The sequence below is a fragment of the Strix aluco genome, chromosome 8 (assembly GCF_031877795.1).
Source record: "Strix aluco isolate bStrAlu1 chromosome 8, bStrAlu1.hap1, whole genome shotgun sequence".
In the NCBI taxonomy this organism is placed as follows: domain Eukaryota; kingdom Metazoa; phylum Chordata; class Aves; order Strigiformes; family Strigidae; genus Strix; species Strix aluco.
In genome coordinates, this window is record NC_133938.1 from 16,896,252 (window position 1) to 16,918,011 (window position 21,760).

Sequence of the window (21,760 nt, forward strand, 5' to 3'; positions counted from 1 at the left end):
TGAATACAGTTTATACTACAATATTTTCATGAAAAGATAACAAAGACAGTATTTCTCTCCCCCAGTTTTCAAGTAACTTAAGGTTTTAAAAAACTGCTTACCAATAAAATCTCAGAGCACTGCAAATCATGATTTTAGAGGAGAAATCCTATTTTCAGTGGAGAAAATTATCTGTAATGTTTCCATTCTTTGCTGCATTTACCACTGAAATGAGTCTAATTAACATGAGGATATGACGATATGCTGATGTCAGGTACCTGGAACTGCCTGGAAAATGGAGCACTCTCAGATTTCTTTCTGACAGGGCTGAACAAGAACAATTTATGATAAATAGATATCCCAGACACACTTGTTAGCCCTCAAACTTGGGACTTAGGCTTGAAATTGCAGTATTTCTCTGCGAATAGATGGCTTAGATGTTCATATAATCCAAACTGTTCTAGTACTTACAGAAGTTTAAAAAGAAATGTGAGCAAACATTTGGCCCTAAAGCTTCAAGTGAATAAATACAAAGTGTTTTGAATGGCTTCTGGAGTTGAGAATAGCATCCAGATGGATGTGACCTCTGTTTTCTAATTACAGTTTATAGAAACAAGGTCAGCACAACTTGCAGCCTTACCCCTTCAAATAAGTTTTGATGTCAATTACTCATATGATTAACAGTAGCACAGTGGTTCCACAGTCACTGGATGCAGTATGAAGACTAAGCAATATTAGTAATACTGTACTTAAACAAGATACCATGTGTGTACCTTTAGGCCGGGTGCTCCCATGGGCCCTGGCATGCCTGGCAATCCCTTGGGACCTCGAGCTCCAGGATAACCAGCCAGACCTGGTAAGCCTGAGTTTCCTTTATTACCCTTAACAAATTGAAAATAATTGATTACAAGCAGAACAGCTAAACATGTTTTTTCATTGTATGCTAAAACAGGCATAGAAGATAAAATCAGTCAAAACCACTTAATGCTTTCTGTATATATGAACACACATTGATAGTACATCAAAATATATGGAAAGACAATGGTCACCAGTATCCTCTCCATTTCTGCTAATAATCCAAAAGCAAAACTCCATCATACTTAGCAACAAAGCTACATGTTCTTTAACCGTGGGGTGGATTGAGGTTTCTGAGGAGTCAAGTTATTATAGTTTAAGTCTGTCAGCAAAGCAAATGCTAACCATGCCATTGCCCATTGCTGTTGTTCAGTTCAGCGCTCATCTTAAACCTTGTTCTGTCCTACCCTAAATATATCCTGATGTCATTTGTGTGGGATCATCCACCTAGGCCTTGAAAGACTTCTGAGAACATTCAAGAGAACCAATTGCCTCTTTGGGCTTATGCAAGGCATCTTCCCTATTAGCATCCTGAAGAGGAATAGTTGCCCAGTTGGATCACCAGCTTAGGTACCAGTGATCTAGAAATAGCAAGCAATCTTCTGTCCACAGTAACTCTGCATTCAAGTATATATGGAAGCACTCAGGAGCATACCAGTGACTGCTTTTACCTCCTACAGGGAATCATATAGAACAGGTTATATGAAACCTAAAATTTTTTCCAGACCTGAAAATTTGCATGTTCAGATTAATAGCCCTTAGTGCTGATCCCTATTTTAATTCTTTTCTAACTCTATTTTGAAATATGCAGGAAGAGAGCACTAATATCTGTAAATTATAGAGGATGACTCTTTGAGATGGTTCTTGGATGAGTGTTGTGTGATGCCTGAGGATTCTGAGCTTATGATAAGGAGCTCCTTCTGATGAAAATAAGATGCTGAATTAATTCACTACAGGTGGGCTGAAAATACAGTTGAGATTGACAGTATTCATTTTTTTCAGGAAGAAGGAACTCAGCATCAAGAAACAAAATGAGACTACCTTCCCACAGAAATATTCAAAGTTCAACATGATTATTTATAAATATCAGACATACTGATAATATTAGTATGATTGTGTACATTCATATACAATAACTTTACCACATGAAGAAAGATCAGAACATTTGTTATGAAAATGTACAATAACATCAGACTGTAAACAAAAGCAACTATTTTTAATGGAAACACATGCTACTGAGTACATGGAGTTAAGCCAATTTTGACATGTTAAAAAATACAAAACGGAAATTTGCTACCATCCAAATGAATGTTTCTGTAATATCATTTAGTAGAAATATATACATACATATCTCTCTCTCTCTTCTTTCATATGATGTTCAGTTAAGCACTCATAGAGATAAGAGGGTTATATGAAACAGGATTTTTATATTAAATGTGATTTTCATGGCTTTTGAATATGGTACTATGGCTTCTATCCCAATGGACTGATCAACTTACACAGCAAAAGTTCTGTTCTTTTTATTCATTGTGGCAAAAATCAGTTACAAGCCTCTCTTTATTACAAGTCGTAATGCTACTATCTATGGTTAATATGGAGTAATGGAGTCTTTTTTAATGTGAAAGATGACATTTTTAGTAAGAAGACAAAAATGTAAGAATTCTTTGGGGTGATACTCCTAAATCCAACTCCAAAGAATTTTAAGTACTTAGAACAGGTTCAGTAGGACATTATCTGAAACTAGAGAGGCTCGAACGGAGTATATCTGCCCCCTATGGGGAACTTGTTTAATTTTCTCTTTGTTCAATCAGATAGGAAATTTATACTTGTAACAGTGCCTCATTCAGCACCTTGATTAATTCCTAACGCAGATCTAACTTGGCATCCTTTTATAGCAGTCACTGGACCATCTAACTAAAACTACTGAGAAATGCCATACTTGAAATCAAAGTGATCAGACTTTCAACCATCAGAACAAATAAAGGAATTTTCTCCCTCCTCTCTGGAGTGAATAAGCGAAGAGCTGTGTCACTGCTCCCAGAGGCAGCAGGCAGCAGGTCACCACCCTTGGCCCACAGCAAAGAACGGACAGACAAAAAACTTGTTTCCAAGAATGCTTCCAGGTACCTCAGATACCTAATACTCATTTTCTCTGGTTTTGGGCAAAGTTTCAGAATCGCTTAGGTAGAGAGACATAGGTTACAAATTCAAAGACAATAAGGAAAATGTGGGATTATCTCAGAGCCTGAGAGGAAGCAGTCTCAGCTGGGGTCTATGGCTCATTTTCAGGAACAGAACTGTGAAGTCTCTCTGATTAAGAAAGCATTTTCACTTAGCTGTAGTTACTACTAACATATGCTAATGGAATAGTTCTCACAACACATTTCCCATATGCTAACTTTACATTCTGGCCACAGTATCAGGAGAAAAAGAGAAAGAAAACAAAAGAATTGGTCTAATTTTCAAGATGCTCAAGGAACTGAGAATGGTACCTTCCATTTAAATACCCTAATCTTAGAAAATTTGTAATGCACAATGACATAGAGAGGCAATGTGGAAAGCAATTTACCTTAGAGCCAGGCTTCCCTGACAGCCCAGGCTTGCCAGGGTTCCCAGGAATGCCTTCTGGTCCAGGGTACCCGACTGCTCCTTTCTGCCCTGCTGGTCCTGGTCTTCCCTTGAAACAAATTCAAATCAAATATAGCACTGTCAGCTCTCTTCATCTTCACTATCACAGAACTAGATTTCAGTCACAGTATTTCCTAAACCCTACATAACACAGACCCACAAATGAATACTCTCAGAGGGAGCTCTAATTTAGGATGTTTGGTTTAAAATGCTATTGGCTTAACCTTAGACTTGCTGTGTTATGGGATCTGAACAACTTCAGCTGAAACCATGGGGCTGACCCCTCTGTGTGCCAGGCCTGGAAGATGGTTGAGAGTGTTGATTCTTAAACTGAAGCAAGGAAACCTGATAAAGTCATTTATTTATCCCTGTAAAAAAACCATATATCTTTTCAGCCTTCATTTTATTAGATATTCTGTATTGTACATTCACAAATCTATGCTGTTCAAATTTGAACAAATTTGAACATATCAAAAATACATACAAATTTCTAATAAGGCAAGTTTGTGTTAACTGTTGCTTTACTTGCACAAAAAAGCCTCATGTCACATCTACCAGAGGAACAGCGATTTTTTTAAATTTCCCTTTAGATTGACATACACTATTTTAAGGGGCTTGGAGATCTGCAATTATCTCTGCATGAATTTCTCAGAAACTTAAAATATGCTAACTACAATACATCTTGTTTGAAAAAGTAAACAACAGCCATAGAGAATTTAAGAAGCATGCCATCTTAATCTTATTTCTAACTTCAGGTTGCTGAAGTATCTTGGACTTGGGATGTGCTTTGAAACTTCCTCAAGTTGCAGTTTTACTGTCTTCTCTTCCTCACTTCTCCATATGTCTTGCTTTTCCTTCTTTTCCCTTGTCTTCTGAATGATACACGCTCTGCAGTCCTCCAGAGGAAAGAGCCAAGTATTTACAGAAGACACACATTTCTTTGCCTTCAGAAGGTTCTTCTTGCACTCTGCCTAGCAGGTACAAGCTCTGCAAAGCAGCTGCATTTCTCTGGTTACTGACAATGTTTTGACGTGAGGTAGTAAAAGTTATTTTACCATATGTACTTGTGTGGTACTATTTATTAGGGGACCAAAACAGCCTTGATGAATTTTGGTTTTGGTTATGTTTACAGAACACCTACTGCCTCCTGCTCTTTCTTCTCCCTCAGGGAGAAAGGGATGCAAGTTAGCTTCTCTACAGTAACTCTAGAAAGAACACTAAAAATTTCAGCTCAGGGCAAGTGAGAGAAAGAAGTAAACCTCAAGGGATCTGCCATCATGGACATATGGATCCAGGCTTCTGTAGGCTGCAGCTGTTCAAAGAACTGATGGGCGCCATGAGTGAACAGTAATATGGCCCAGTGCAATATAATGTGGTAACTATGGACTACAAGCCACATGCAAAAATGATCTAATTAAGTAACTGTACAAGTGGGAAGGACCTCGTGGATACATTAGCTGCACTTCACTTCCATGTGCTGAGTAACTGAGTATAATTCTGTATAATTTGACACAGCTTCAAAAATTATTCTTATTTTCACAAGGGTTCTTTTACACTTCCTGGATAATAAGGAAGTTCTTTAGAGCAAGCTTAAGACTTTCTGGTACCACTGGCATGACTCAATTTTGTTTTTATTAGTTGTCATTTTCTTTGTTTTATAACCTGAAGATAGACTGTAGAATTATGTTACTTACAGGAATTCCAGGTTTGCCTGCCTGACCCGTTGCTCCTTTCTTCCCTGTGGGTCCCTAAAAGTTACAAATACTTGTGAACTGACAAATGTCTTAAACTCAATCCCATAATAAGAGCTGAGAATTGTTCCCATCTAGTACGCATGCTCACACTGCCTGGCTTTGGACCAGATTATTTCCATTTCAGGAGACAGCAGAAAGTTTTTCAAGTGAAAGTGAATACATTTTTGGAAGAATTGTATATATTTCTCCATTTCCCAAATTGGTATAGTGAAGTTTTCAGAAATTTTTCAACAACAATAGGCATAAAAAGTTTTTCACTAGGAATCTGGCAATTTCTCCTCTATCAGCCACACCCCTGTAAGGAAGTATGCTTTTACAGCACTTCCCGTGCCTTTTAAAAAGGGAAGTCATGAAAAGTAGGCAATGTAGATGCACTGAGTGTATGTGAAAGAGAATACTAGAAAACAATAGTGTCACATATGGGAACATTCTTCTTATCTAAGATGTACACAAAAGATAAAATTTACTTAAAACCAGACATTTTTTTGTCTTGACTGATCTAGGAGTCCAAAGTCTTAGAAAACTGAGTGATACCGATAGCAGATAACATTCTTGTAAGTGGCTTAATGACACAGGAGGTCAAGTACCAAGGAAGAAAAGCTCAGAATAGGTCAAAAACATTTCAGAGAATTTTGTTTATAGGATATTCTTCATAGAATTTAAAGATCTGTGGCATGAGTTTTATCATACCTCTAAAAGATACAACCACTCAGACAGCAGGGACAAGAAAATCACTTGTTAGAGTAGATCAAGTACAAAAAAGCTTCCAAAATTTTCTGGATTAATTATTTTAAACACTCTTCTTTAAGCAAAAGTGATGTTAAGCTACTTTGTTGCAATATTACATAACACACAATAAAGTGAAAAAGCTAAGGTCATTGTAAGTGTAAATGTCTTATAATTAATGTAAGTATGATAAAATCAGAAAAATTTTGTTTTATTCCTTAATTTAATGACTTTTTGTTAAGAAAGACATTAAAAAAGTCCGCCGATCAGAACTGGAACGTGTATATTCAAAGAACTTTATATTGTTTTCATTAAAATTTCTGAATGTATGTAAAGTAAACCCAGATGATTCAGTTTATGGGATTGGCTTTGTAAGGCTTGCTATAGCAGCACCAGTCATGCCACTGGAGTTAAGACTGTATGAATGTTTTCACTATTAACATTTTTGTGTAACCCTTTAGGCTCTTATGGGTTGCTCCAGGCTGGATGTTGGTTTCATATTTGCAAATGGCAGTTTTAATCTGAGAGGCATTTGCAATACAAAGAAAACTTTCTCCAGGGGAAAGACAGAGGAATGATTGATTTTATCATGTGCTGTGAGTAGTTTATCAAAGGCAATATATCTGAGCACATGGCTAGAGTGCACACTGACAATGTCTTCACTTTGTGTTTTCTTTCTGTTGCTCCCCATTTCTAATCTACTATAGATTCTTGTATTTATCTAGAAAATTTTGAAACTCTAACAGAGTTGCACTACGGAACTTCTCAGAAAAATTTCTCATTTAAGTTGCAATGGCAATTGGTACTGTAAGAAATCTTTTAGCCTAAATCTTTTGAAATTGCAAAAGCCAATGAAATATAGCCCCTGGGAGAATATAAAATACTTCTGGCAACATTCAACTCACCACCAAGATGAACTATTATTCCTAAAGCAAAAGATTTAGCCTTTGATCTTTTTCATGACTTGCTTTGTCATTATTCCTCTACTATTCTGTAGCAAATTCCTTATTTCCAGGTCTCTGAAAATTCAATGCAGTGCAGTACCAGGAGGCTTCATTTACAAATCAGAGCAGTAAAAATCCTGGGTGTCTTCCAGAACTAGTTTGCCACAAGGAACTCCATTTAAGGGTACAACTGAATATCACTCAAATGTTTCCAAAAGAGACTCTCATAATGCTTTATATCACTCCAAAGTAAAACCACTTACCTATCAAATAACACATATTTACTATCGCAGATTAATATGCAATTTTCCATTCTATATTTTTACTATCCCTGCAGGTATGAAAAGGAAACCCAAACACTGAGTTTTAGCCTTATATAACAGTTTTCCAATGATAGTGAACAGTAAAAACATACAAATTCCAATTAAGTGCAGTTTTGCTTTACTTTTTTCTACTTACTTCTGAACCTCTTTCTCCTTTTGGTCCTTGCTCTCCCAGTTCACCTGGCTCTCCCTTTAGAAAGAACATATATTAAATAAATAAAAAGAATCATTTGAATGCAGATGAAAACACATTTTCAACAGCCAATAGAGAAATCTCACTTGTTTGAAACACTTACTGGAGGCCCCTGTTGTCCAATAGGTCCTCTAAGCCCCGGAAGACCTATATGACCCTGGGAAGCAGAAAATATAACATATTGCAATATAACTCAGGATGTCACGCTCAGTGCACTATAGATTCCTTGCAAAGCCCATTCTGGGAGGTACTGGGTGGCCCCAGATTCACTGACATGACCTAGATAAAGTATGCTCAGCTCTCCTGAGATCAGACCTTAGGGAGCTTTCCTTCTTTAAATTCTCTACTCCAAATTGCAAGTGGGAATTACATATTGTTTAAGACATTTCTCCACTTCTGTAAGCACCGATCATATTCAGTTCACTGAATTATTACTATGTCTATCTATATTATCTGTGTAACATAAACAGGATACTCTGTGTCAAGGATTGTCTCTTCTGTATTTCAGCAAACAAACTGTATCACTGATTAGCATGAGTTACCATCCAATTTGTATATACTGAAAGACTGAATGCAATTCATGAATATTATTAGGATTAGATTTACAAAGAAATAGTGCTTAAATTTCAGAGAAAAATGTTAATTCATTCAGTATTACAGAATCACAGGATTGTTTAAGTTGAAAGGGACCTCCTGAGATCATCTAGTGAAACACTCCCTTCTCAAGCACTGCCAAGTAGAAAAGATTGTCCAGGACCATGTCCAATCGGGTTTTGAGTATTTCCAAGGATGGAGACTCCAGTCTGTTCTGGTGCTCAGTCACCCTCATAGTAAAAAAGCGTTTTCTTGTGTTTAAGAGGAATTTCATGTGTTTCAGTTTGTGCTCTTTGCCTATTGTCCTACTGGACACTACTGAGAGGAGCTTGGGTCCTTCATCCTGATGTCCTCCCATCAGGTATTTACGCACATTAAGATCACTACAGCTCATGAGTCCCAGCTCTCCCAACTTCTCCTCACAGGAAAAATGCTTCAGTGTGTTCTAAGAGCTCATCAGTGCAGTGAGGCACCAGCAAGTGCATCTCTGCACACTTGTGAGAGAAGATGATACTTCTGCTACATTACTCTACATGTTCAAATAAAAAGAATAAAAAGCAAGATGTATTACCTTGTAGCCCTCATCACCAGGTTCTCCTCTATCTCCACGTTCACCACTAGGACCCTAGAAAGAAAATCAAAGAGCTAAATAGAACAGCTGAACTGAAATAATGCTGCAGTGAAGTACAAAAAGCAAGCTGGGATTTCTCTCAAAACAGACTAACCAACAAGATGGAAGTGAGGATTACAAATAGTAACGTTAGCTTGTCTAAAGGAATAAACACGATTTTTTTCTAAACAAAATGCATTGCAGTCAGACAGTAGCCACTGCCTAAAACATTTTGTAACTGGGGACTAGAAGATAAAAGGTAGATGTTACATGGGCATAAATGAAACAGGAGTATTGACCTCAGCAGAACTTCTCCAGGTTTATACCCATATATATATATAATTGAATTAAAAATCTCCAAGAATAAATGAAGACACTGTATTTTCAAGACATGCGAGAAAAACTCCCTTATGGTTTCTGTAAGACAACACATGAACAATTTGGTTCTTTGCTGAAATGACTTGCTGTACTCAGAATCTGCTTTGATTTTTAAGTTTGTCCTAAAAAATGTAATTTCAATCCCTCAGCATGTCTCACATATATAAGAGCTGCGCAGGAGCAGAGGGAATAGCATGATTTTTGAGAGTCATGTTGTTCTTCCTGCTGAATTCAGACACCTCACTAGCTCTACTTTAGGGAAAGACCCTTATTCCAGTCCCACAAGAAATGGGATTTTTTCCCAGAATTTTAACTCCCATTGCTGCAAATGGACCAAATCTCAGTCAAAAGAAAAATGATGGGATAGGGAATCATGCCCATAGAAAGTAAGAATGGCCAAGACTTTCCAAAATACATCCAGCCAATCATTAGACAAAATAATAAGGGACTGCCTTTTTCCCACCTGTCTTAAGTAAAAGCACATAATGAAAAATTGGCCAGGCATCAATAACTGCAATGTATCTTTACAGTTCACAAATGAACAGATTAGCCGCTTCTAGTGCAAATCCACCAATAGATACTATTATGCAACTGCTTGTATACTCTCCAAGGTTTCAGCAGCCTCATGGCATGTTTCCTAGAGGGAATCCACAAGGCAGAAAGGTGCTGCTTGACGTTTGAGCAGTCAGCATTACAGAGACAGTTTGGCTACAAAAGAATTGTCTGGACTCTCTTCTCATGCATTACTGTAATTAAGTTAAGAACCTAGTCCAGACTCTGTCTTCAGTTACATCAGGGTCTTATAGTCCTGCCTTTTGAGGAAGCGAGGTATACATATTAAGGTTAATCTGAAGAGAAGTAGGCTATACAAGTATTACTTCTGGCACAATCAAAGCCTGAACATGAAACACTTTTAATAAGATTTTGAGATGGCTTTTTTTGGGACGTGTTTGTAATTGCTGCAGACAGATATCCCACATACAAATTCAGTAAAAAAATGGTTACAAAATGCATCTCTCTAAATCAGCTAAATTAGCTTTGTAGTGATAATGAAATAAGTCAAAAAATATTTCTGGTTAGTAAAGCAATTAGGTATAATTCAGGATAAACAGAGAGGGTAAAATTCCATTCCAAAATGTGCTGGTCTGAACACAGACTGACAGCATTAGTGTAATTAAACAGGGCACATACTCCTAAGAGCACATGACTGCATTTTTCAGAGAGGGATTACTGATTAAAGGACCATCATTCTACATTTTTGTACAAGGGAGTACTGACTCCTGAGACAGTGATATAAAGTTTCAGAAAGAACTTGCATTGTCTCTTGTCTTGAGAGGCACCAATATAATTTTTTTGAGAAAGAAAGACCTACTGGTTCACCTATGGGCCCAGGTGGTCCAAGGACTGTATTGTCTTCACCTGGGTAACCCTAAAACAAAGATATTAAACAATATTAACTGGGAAATTCAACCTTGTCTACAATGCACACATCTTCAAATGCTAATAAACACTCAGAGAGCATACTGTGTAGATGCAAAAAGTGAATATGATACTTATGATTTTAATACAGTGGAGATGGTAACTCTGCTTTAACATGCACCTAAATGTCCCAAAGACATATAGGACTAAAAAAGCTAAGTATTTGCTCTATTGTCAAAGGCAGCTATAAAAAAATAAAGTATTTGAACAATGTCCATGTAATCATTTATTTAATGAAAAAAAAGATAAACAGGATATTTGACAAGAGGAAGAAAGAAAGTTTCTTCCACTATTTTGAGAAATATACTTAATATAAACAAACAAGTGTACAGAAGACTCCAACATTCAGCCTGAACTCTATTAAATTTTAAATACGAAACAACTGCCATCCAAACTAATAGACATATCTATTCCAGATGATATTTACCGGCATTTAATGCTCACATAAGAGGCTCACATTTTAAATATGATGAAGGATTTCTAAAGTGCCTCAAAGTGCTTTTTCAGAAGTGACCAAGCACACGAGGCACCTAGCTCCCAACAATTTGGTTTTCAGTTATTGTTTCTGAAAATGATATCATAACCTCTTTGTAACATCAACCACTAATTGCCTATTAGCAGTATTCATCGCAAAACTGGCCCTAATATAAGAACGTATTTCTCTTTCAGGTGCAACTCCAAACTAATCTTCATGAAGGGAATCCCTGTACCTGCTTGGGGCCACACAGACTTCAGTTAGCATACAAATCTGTTTGCAGGATTTGAGGCTTAAAAGAACAACAGTGAATTTGACACTAAAATAGCAGCACTGAGGGAACATTCTGCCCCTAATATTTTATATTAAGCACAGACCTTTGTCCATCTTACTTGGACTCAGTAAAATCCATGGGTGTACTCACAGGCTTAAAGCTAAGTAAATACTCAGCTGGTTCCCCACTAATTATTTCTGTCAGCTGTGTTCACTAAGGGCAGTGGTGCTATCTGATACAATAGAATGTGTTTCTTACAGTGAGTACCTTGTTTTAAAACCTGAAACATTTCAACTGTATAATTCAGAACTCTGCCTCTGAATGATCCATTTCCCTAGTTTTGCATTTCTTCTCATATTCTCTCACAATACTAATAAATATTGCAAGTGGTGGCTTTTGCTGCATGCTGTGGAAAATAGTGAGCATACAGTAACATTTCCTCCCTTTATAATTACTCAGACTGTAACACAGTATAATCCATCTTCATACCTTTTCTCCTTTGGGTCCTGGGGGCCCTGGGGGCCCTGCAGAACCCTGGTGACCCTGAAGAAGCAACCAAAACAAAAATTAGTTCCAAAACAAATAATTAAAGAAATAATTAATTCCAAACTTCCTTGTAGCTGCTTGTTACTATTATTTTTTTGCTGCTTGCTAATAATGCTACATAGTGATGTGGCACAAAATTAATGGGCCCAGGCAGAAAAGCTCTGTGTACAGTGGGAAGCCAAAGGTTCTGGCATGACTTGATGCAGGTGAGGAGAGATAGGCTGGTTCTCACTTCAGGGTTAGGGCCACTGATAGAAGTTTCTGTTCAGAAAAAGACATGGCAGTCTGGTCTGTAAGAGCAGGACTCCATCTATGATGATGATCATAATTATTTTTTCAGTGAAAGCTGCAATATCTTTATGTCCTTCAACTAGCCTCATTCAATCAGTTTCTGTTACAGAAAGGGAAACTGCCTGGCCAGACAGTAAGCAGAGGTGAATAGCTGTAGTAGTTTTATAGGAACCTTATTCACAAGGGGTATCTCCCTTGGACAAATCTGTGGTAAAAACCAACTGCTAGTGAACTCACAAACCCAGTCATCATCGTTTAACACTAACATTTCTGAGTAGGCAACCATGTGTCATATAAACAAAAAATGAATATTAGACACTCTTAAAGATATTTGTATATTCTAGATACAGATACCCATGATATTTGAAATTATTTAGAGTACCACAGACTTACTTAGGGATATGTGTGTACATAAATTCAGTAAAAAACTTACCCCGTAACCTGGAATTCCTGACTCTCCTTCAGGTCCAATTCCTCCTAGGTGTCCCTGTTAAATGCAATAATCAGTGATAGAAAAATGAGCTCCCTTGTATTCCATGGCGTGCCCTGCCATCCTGGTCCTCTGATTGTCAGATCAGGAACCTGATCAGAGCATGAGATGACTCCTTCCAGGTCCATGGCCTGTGTTTCTGTCTGGAAAGGTGCACAGGTCTCATTCTGGTGCTGAAAGACCAGGGCAAGCATCAGGACGCACAGGCTGGGAAGGACACTGCCTGCATCTCCAACTACAAAAACCATTTATTCATGCTACGGCTGTGACTTGCCTCTTCCCATGGAGAGACACGATTCTGCTAAACCAGAAATACACAAACTCTTAAATAAGCATGTTTTGTACGAACCACTGGACCTCGAGTTCCTCTTGCACCTTTGGGACCAATTTCTCCTGGTTGGCCAGAGTCACCAGCAGGTCCAACTTCTCCAGGAGGACCAAGCTGTCCCTTTTCCCCCTGTTGGTGTTATTGTATTAAAAATAATAAGAGATCAATACTAAGTTTCAAAATGCAGTTTATGCTTAACCAAAGTGTAACAGCATTATTTAATAGGAGTACTACATTTACGTATGTCATTTACTGTAGTTCTTAGAATGTCTGAACTCGGAACTCTGCAGTGAAAAAAACCCCTCTGCTAAAGACTTTCTATTATTTTTGTTTTGTTTTAGCCAAAGCTTAACGTTTTTTGATAGCAGCAGAAACTGTTCTGAGTTGCAAAATCACATCTTGATTCAAATTTAAGTTTCCCAAGGTCCTGAATGTTATTGATTGCAGAATGATGACAATCCTAATTGCTATGGCTAGAAAGAAAAAGATATGGCTTGAAGCATGACATAAAACAGGGATCGGCTTGGTTCAGTGGAATTATTTTGTAATGTAAATTTGAGTTTCAGATAAAAGGAAGGAAATTGGGGAAGATACTACCTTCTTTCCTAAACGGCCCCTCTGACCTGGACTTCCTGGTGTTCCTTCGGGGCCCTGTACATGTATTAGAGAGAGAAAAACAAATGATTGAGAAAGGCCTGGAAACATGTTTAAACTCTGCTCCAAATTGCATAACTAAGCAGGCTTTTGTAATGCAGAGAGGTGGGAGGAAAAATCTCATTAACTGTCGCTGTAAGCAAGTTAGTAGGACTGTTTCAAGTTACAGCAGAAACAAGTGGGCAAGCATCAGGGATCACTTATCAAACTAGTGAAAATAGGGGGAAAAAACCCCATAAAACTTGTCCACACAGAAAATATTACTTTAGGAATAAAATTGCTTCAAGACAACCACTGGATTCAGAGAAATACAATACACAACCAGAGGAAAACTCTGAAAACCTTGGGGCTCTCAAGTGTGAAAGCAGGGCCCTGACTCAACTTGCTGCAGAGCAGGAACCTAACACACTAAGTGCCGGTGCCTACCACTGCCTGCCTCTTGGTGGCTGTGTGTGCTGCCTGCAGATGAAGGGTGCTATGGAGCTACAGGCCCACTGCCCTCTAGGTCACCTCAAAAACTGACCGTCCCAAAGGGCTGGATCTGTCCACTGCTCACCAGCTTCAATTTACCCAAAAGCTCTGTGAGTTAGAGCAGGTAATTTAGCTTCAGTTTTGGATAAAGGGAGATAAATTTGGGCTTTTTTTGAGTCACTGTGGTGATAAGCCAGGGTCAGTATAATTTAAACTGATTTGTGAAGCTTATTTGTTTCTTTGTAAGAGTTTGTTTAAGGAAAATGTAGTATTACTTTCACCCCCAATAAAACCATCAGACAATTGATTATAGGAAACTGATTTCCATGTTTAGACCAGGATGTTATGGTCTGTCTGCATCCCTAGAAGGAGGTCAAACCAAAACCGTGATGGGAACACTCCCAGACGCCAGGGAGGATGAGTGGGGAGGGAGGCAGCTCTGCAGCCGCCTTCGGAATGCGTGGAACAGAAACGTAAAAAATTCCCTGCTAACCACATCCTCCCAAACATTGAATTGCCAGACCTGCCTGTCTCACTGAAGCACAGCAGCACTGCTGATGTTGTTTACGGTATACAAGTCTAATTACGTACAATGTAGATATGGCAGGGCTGAGCTGTTTTATGATAATTTCAATGCATGAAACTTTTGAGCTTCTCCAGAATTGTCAACCCAAAACAGAAAAAACAAAAAGTCAGGGTGATATCATTGTATCAGAAACAAAAATTGTTCTGTAGCACACTAAGTGTGCTAACAACTAACAGAGCATTTTTTCCCTTCACTAGGAGAGTAATTCACTGTGAAGAACACAGGTCTAAAGACAGCAAATTGTAACACCACTGTTTAGAGGACAGAGGGAACAGTGCTCACAGCCATTGACAGCTGGCCCTCCAACTGATGTTTACTTGTACTCCAACATCACATAAGAGCTACAGAGAAGGCAGCCAGAGGTCTGCAAATGAGAACATGATGATTTTTGGTAAGGGAATTTGATGTCTGACTTGAGGCTACATACTTGCTTTGGAAACTGTGCTCCAAAATATTAGTTCACATTAAGAAGTTGCATAAAACTTCAGAAAAATGGATTTTATAGATGGATTTTAGCTGCTAGCAGTGTTGCCAGAACAAATACCCGAACTGATCTAACAATGTTGACTATGGATCCCAATGCTCATTTACTATTTGACATGTGTATGTTTGCTGCCATTTCTCTCCATCAGCAATCTCTGTCTCAGTTCTCTATGACAACTGCTGCTCTCATGATATGTTTATTTAATTCTTTTCACAGAGGCAACAAAATGAAGTTAGTTCAAGAATAAACGTCTTTTAAGAATAAAATGTAACAATGAAATTCTTTGTCTCTTCTCCTTACTTTTTACAGTATATGCCTCATTACAGGGTGACTGACAAATTAATAAGAAAAGGTCCACCAAAGACGACACTACACCACAGCACAGAATTATTATCAGAAGCAGCGCTGCCCAGCACCATAGACTCTCATTTCTGTAAGTCAGTTCCAGTGCAGGATGGACAGCATCCATAACATTGTCTTTACAACACCTTGGCAGCAGTGTAGAAAGACCACTGTTAGGAAAAGGCAGGCCATTCAACTGATCAGGAGTCAACAGCAGGAACAATTTGGATTATCCAATATCTATCATGTGATACTGGTTTTAAATCACTTTTGACCTGCCTTGTACTCCTTACCAGAGAAGGTGCTATAATCCACACCAACACTTTAAGAAATCCTGTGCTGTTGGTGTCTGTGCTGCAATAATTTTGTAACTAAAGCAACCTCAATGTTCAGGATATCACTTTTTCTACAAATGTTATTTTTAGACCTTCTTTTTGTTGTTAAGGTTTATTAAAAGGAATGATAGCTAAGCATGTATGTGGTAAGAACAATAGCGCAAAATCTTAAATTGGAGCCAAATCTCATGTGCTTCAAAGTCTAATGCTTCATCATTTACAAACTGCTCAGAATGGCAGTTCTTTACTTGTAATCTAAACTTGTAATCTAAACTAAAAACTAGATAGCCCTGGGACAGTAAAACAGCACCATGAGTAGGGAAAGTGATACAAAACAATGGAAGATCTTACAGCACAATTTATGTATGCATCTTGCCAATTGCTTTGGGTGTTTTTAAAATTTAAAGAATGATCTAATACCTTGAGATTGTTCACAGTCTCCAAATGAAGGTGACAATAGAGACTAATGACAGAAGGTTGTCTGGAGAGATCTGAAGTGAGAGGCTCCAGGTTGTTTGATGTATGTGTCTGGAGGAATCACTATCTGCTAAGAGTTCCCATAGTTAAGATAGGAAAAACACTTGTCTCCTCTCTCTACCAACCCTGAAAAGCTGAACCACATACAAAAGGGCGACAAGCTAATTTAAAGATGGTTATCTCTAATGGCAATATAAAATCAGAGAATAAAAGCAGCAAACAAAATTAAAAAGAAAATAATTACAGAAAGCAAATCAATAAAAAGTCCACTTAAACCTGAAGACACTTACAGGAATACCCATTATGCCAGGTTCACCAGGGGGTCCAGCAATTCCTGGTAACCCCATCTCTCCTTTTTCACCACCTTCTCCAGGAAGTCCCTGGTCTCCAGGTTCTCCCTAAAACAAAGCAAAAAAAAAAAAAAAGCTTAGTCAAGCTGCTGCTACAGAATTACTTATTCTTGAGAAAAGTGAATTCTGAATCTTCAAGTCTGACAAAAAGCTGATGGGAATCCTACCAGTCAAATTCAGATCAGGCTCCAAATTACGGTAAAGCCCTATCTCATTCATACACTCCTACGGCGAGATTTTGCCTCATCCATCGCCAACTACCTGAGGGTGTCCTTTGTGACATCCCCTGTCCTGGCACCTGTCACAGTATTGAGCCAATGCAGGGAGTGGAGCAGCCTTGGGCTTGCTCTCTCCAGCATGATAGCCATGACAGAAATAAGCTGTACTCAGTTCTTCAGCTTGCATTTCTCCGTCAAGCCATTCAACTTTGCAGCCCCTGTAGGGTAGGTATGTGCCTAAAAGGCACAGGGAAGCCTGTAATATACAGGGCCTCCTGTGTTAAAACTAAGTGTACTCAAATGGGCTCTCTCTGAAATAGGAGGAAAAAAAGAGATCTGGGTCCTTAATCTAATATGACTGCTTTACATCTGCAACATAAACTGAATGTACCTTTGGGCCATCTTTTCCTTGAACACCATCTTCTCCTGGAGGTCCTGGTTCACCCTTATAGAAAGGAACAGTTGGAAACAGAGTTATTGCCTAAACTTCTCGACATAGAGGTATTGCCTTGGAAGAACTCAGACTAGATTTACACATGCTTATTATCTTTTAGACAACTTTTATGTTGCTGTTATATTTTATTTGTCTTCATTTTTCAATGATCTACAGTGACAGAGTCACAGCCCTGTGAATCTTGAACATAGCACAACATAAAAGATGATCAACATTAGAAAAATGAGGCAATACTCTGTCCATATAACTCTGGATATTTGGACAGTGGCACTGAGATTGTTTGGTTTCAGAGTATTCAACATGTAATTACAGTAACCTCAAAAATATACCTACTGTGTCCTGAAACTTCCATGTTTATGTGGATAACTACTATACTGCTATGTTTAGTGACTCAGTTTAGGGTCATGAAAAACTCATCATTTACCAACAGTATCAGCATCATGGCATTTGCCTTTCTCAGGTAAAGACACTGGCAACTTGCAACTTTTGATACAGATGGTAAAAAAGCAAATACAAGCTGCCCTAATCTAGTAACACAGTATTTCAGACATAGTGGTATAGTTAAGTCCAGAGCACCCACTGTGGACCAGTACCAGGAATTACTCTCTAAGGACAGGCAGAATTGTGGAATGCACCTCGCTGGAGATTTTGGGCAGGAGGAAAAGATGACAGCAAGAAGCTAATGGAACAAGACATCTCAATGGTAAGACTTAAGTCTGAAAGGATATAGTTTATGCTTTTTTAAAAGTATCCTGGATAAAATACGTTTCTAGACCTTTAAAAGGTTTTTTTTAGCCTTCAAATGTAGGCAACTGTTTGAGTCAGATGAGGGGGCTAAAATGCACGGGAAGAATAAGCAGAGGCACAAGTGCTTGGTAAAATCAAGTGTCAAACGAGCCATCCACAGCACCAGAAGCAAACCAGCCACTTTAGATGGTGGTACAGAGAGATACCCTGCTCTGCTGAGACTATAATGTTCCCATTATCTCACCTAGACTGGGTATCCCTACACAGCATTATTGTGTGCTGTCATCTTAACACACCTTGGACTGAACACCCTTGGATTTATCTTCATTCTCAGACCACTCGTTCATGTCTCTCAGTGACATGAGACACTTGGAAATATTATGACATTATAATCAATACTCTTTTTAACTTGCTACAGTATTACAATTTTCTTTTTTAAAAAAAAGATATTGGAAAACAGTTTCTTATTGAATTCTTATCAAAAATTAAGGTTTCTCAACCTGCATTTCTGACACATTCATAACATACTTTCCTTTTGGGAAGATTTGCATCCATAGCTTACCCTTAAACCTTGGTCACCTGGTTCTCCAGCCTTCCCAGCAGGTCCAGTGTCTCCCTGGAACATCACAAGAAATAACTGGATTTTAAGGGACAATATTTCTAACAGTGACAGGATTTACATATAATGCAGTCATCATGACAATAACAATATTTCTTAATGGCTCCTTTCCTGTATCACTACCTACTTGGATAATGAATCAGATCATTCTGATTTGATTTTATGAAAAGTTGAAAATTTAAGCAGCACAAGAGAGAATAATTTCAGCATTTACCTTTGCACCTGGTTCTCCCTGAAGTCCAGGTTCTCCTTCAGGGCCAGGAGGTCCCTGCATGATACAAGAGCTACTGTTACACATGATCACCAATAATAATTTTGCAACCACCAAACAATACAGCCAAAATTGAAGCGGAAAAATGGCATGAGACACTGTGAAAGATGTATGTCTGGAAAATTAAATTAAGATAACACAGTTCTTTGTTCTTACTAGAGTCCAACCGAATAAAAGAAAGAAGGGTATAGGAGGAGTTCAGGAACTGCACTGTGGGTCAGGAACGTATTGAAGACTCAGCAGTACCACCAAGCCTGTACCGTTCACCATAAATTACGAGCGGGCTGAGCAATCATCTATCTTTTATAAGTCTGACTGACAACTTCATCACTGTTTAGGCTTGGAGCCATGTAGATATAGCCTCTGGAGAACAAAGCCCTTTTTGGGGTCTTCAGCCCTTAAAGAGTTAATGGTATCAGATTACTTCTTGTAAAGTTTACATTTAAACCTTTTTTTAATAGTCAGTCAGAAGACTGGATTTTGGGTGACTGAGGAAGCGTGTTTCTTTGAATAAACCAGATCCCTTCTGTTCAAAGTGAGCTCATCCCTTAACTACTTCATTGCAAATGTGGCTAATACATTCTGTCATATTTCTTTCAAAGAGATATTAAAAACAAAGCAAAAAATAGAAGCAAAAGATAGCAAGAAGATTGCCTGCAGATACTTTTCTTCAGCTACCATTTGCAAGGACGTATGATTAAGGCTGTTCTACTGTCTAACTGCAAGGAGAATGGTGCTTCAAAAAACAAAAAAAAAAAAAGGAAGGTCATTTGCTCAACTAAACATTCACCTTATAGGTGCAGATGTCATGAACATATGCTCAAAGACAGCGCTCACAGAAAAAGCTACTTATTTTAGACAATTTTTTTGGTAACAGCTTTAAGAGTCTTTCAGCTACTCATGGTATTTAAGTCAGCTCCAGGTAATAAAAAAATGGCTTCTAAACATGTTGTCCAGGCTTATTCAGTTGCTTGAGTGTTTGTAATTACTATATAAATGATTAAAAGCTCACCTCAAAACCCATTTCTCCAATAGGGCCAGCATCCCCTGGTTGTCCTCTTGGACCCTGGCATTAAAAAAAATTTTGGATGTATCATTGAATTAACATTAAATTACATTGTGTAGTTTTGACTTTGTCTCTTCAGAACTCTCCAATTGGCATAAAGAAGCATAATTCATTGTCTCTCCTCCTGAATCCAACAGGATATCATACCCTGATGGCATACAGTACTGAAGACCTCATTCCCAGTCTTGATACATTGAAATAACAGATTTCAAATAATAGCACAGATGTCTCTTCTTTTAGACTCTTCTTAGTTTATCTAAACTAAGCTCTTCTCTTGATTAACTGAGACTTTGTTTAATCAAGGTTTGTTAGACTGTCTGGTTTGCTTTGTGGAAAAGCCTACAGTCTGGTACGGAATTAACTGAAAACAACTACTGTGTGCTTCACTATAGATTCAGCAATGTTTATACAGGACAATCACTGAGGTGTAATGGACTAAAGGCTGGAGCCTTTTTGGTAGTATTAGTAATTATACTATGAGCATTTTTTAATAGGCCCTGCTGTAAGTAATAACTTTATTGCAGTAACACATAGGGATTGTTTCCCAAAGCTGCATGCTCAAATTCTCTGCACATGTTAGATTGTCCATCTCTGCTCACAGAGTGAGATTTGTGTGCTGGGGGGTAGAGGTTGCCTGTAACAGCTTACAGCTGATTCCATAGCCACTATGAACATTTGTCAAGACAAATCCACCCTCTGGATGTATCCAGTCTTTGAACTTTTAGAAAGTTCATGTCCATTTACTCCTTTGGGAATCATCTGTGTTTAAGTGCATTCTAAATTCAAAGCATTTTGTTGATCTATTATTCTCATGTAAAAGAAGGATGCTGCTACCCATATTTATAATAGAAGTCTTTTAAGCAAATATTTACTCTTTTTTGTTTCACTTCCTCTTACAGACTATGCATATGGTTTTGCTTCTGATGACTGGGCAGTGATAATGCGAGTATATTCTTCCCTTGGAAAAACAATGTAAACTCCGTATTACTGAGAGGATCTCAGCAGATGCATATATTTTACCCTATAGCTTCATTTAAGCATGAACAACTGAAACTACAGTTAATTTCCCATTGAGAAATCACTTGGTCCTAAACTTAGTCCATCGGTTTTCATTTGCAGCAGCTCTATGGCATTCCACTAAGCAAGGGCTACAAAGCTTAATTTTGATTCACAAGTCAAGTATTTCTTCATAATATTACCATGGAGCTAAGTCTGTTGGATTGGTAATGTATCTTTCCCCTGAGACTTTCAGGGAATTTCAGAAGTCAAAAATTTATAGCAATATAGGGACTACTTTTAACCATTAACTACAGGTAATTTGCAAAGAAGGATTTTACTGAAATATCTGACAAGTAGGTAAAGTCAGAATGTAATTTAGATCAAGGTCGTTACTACAAATAGTTCTAATTGCTTATGTTTCTCTGCTCCTCCACCAATAATTAGGGTTTTTCTGCTCTGTGCAGAACTAGTGACAGGGCCAGAGAAACTGCTTCAGCAGCTGCCTTTCATGTAGTAACCAGCTGACAGAAGATGAAATCAAGCTGCTTGGATGGGCAGTTAAAAAAAGAGCCACACATTTAATTTCATAGTATCTTGTGTCATTTTCATCACTTCTTTCTAGCTCCACAGACCATTTTCTGAAGACATTTTACTCTTTCAGTACTTGAAAGAAAAGGTACCTTGTTCATAGGATAAACTTTTCTTACTTCTGACACTGCATGTGTAGATTCTATGATGATGAGCACAACAGAAATATAGGTTGCTCAAAAGTAGACCACTTAGATTAGATAAGGCTGATAGTCACTCTATATATATGAAA

The 21,760-nt window shown here is 38.0% G+C and overlaps 1 protein-coding gene across 1 annotated transcript in view; it reads right to left on the reverse strand.

The window, feature by feature from the left end:
* The window catches only part of COL24A1 (collagen type XXIV alpha 1 chain), a 148,410-nt gene that overhangs the window by 17,857 nt on the left and 108,793 nt on the right, over window positions 1-21,760 (reverse strand). The window contains exons 35-50 of the mRNA XM_074833197.1: window positions 19,888-19,941; window positions 18,819-18,872; window positions 18,548-18,601; window positions 17,176-17,229; window positions 16,507-16,614; window positions 13,465-13,518; window positions 12,889-12,996; window positions 12,483-12,536; window positions 11,702-11,755; window positions 10,357-10,413; window positions 8,568-8,621; window positions 7,506-7,559; window positions 7,346-7,399; window positions 5,157-5,210; window positions 3,404-3,511; window positions 753-860 (exon numbers count right to left, since the gene is read on the reverse strand). Of these exons, the coding sequence (XP_074689298.1) occupies window positions 753-860; window positions 3,404-3,511; window positions 5,157-5,210; window positions 7,346-7,399; window positions 7,506-7,559; window positions 8,568-8,621; window positions 10,357-10,413; window positions 11,702-11,755; window positions 12,483-12,536; window positions 12,889-12,996; window positions 13,465-13,518; window positions 16,507-16,614; window positions 17,176-17,229; window positions 18,548-18,601; window positions 18,819-18,872; window positions 19,888-19,941 (1,083 nt within the window). The remainder of the gene's footprint in view (window positions 1-752; window positions 861-3,403; window positions 3,512-5,156; window positions 5,211-7,345; window positions 7,400-7,505; window positions 7,560-8,567; window positions 8,622-10,356; window positions 10,414-11,701; window positions 11,756-12,482; window positions 12,537-12,888; window positions 12,997-13,464; window positions 13,519-16,506; window positions 16,615-17,175; window positions 17,230-18,547; window positions 18,602-18,818; window positions 18,873-19,887; window positions 19,942-21,760) is intronic.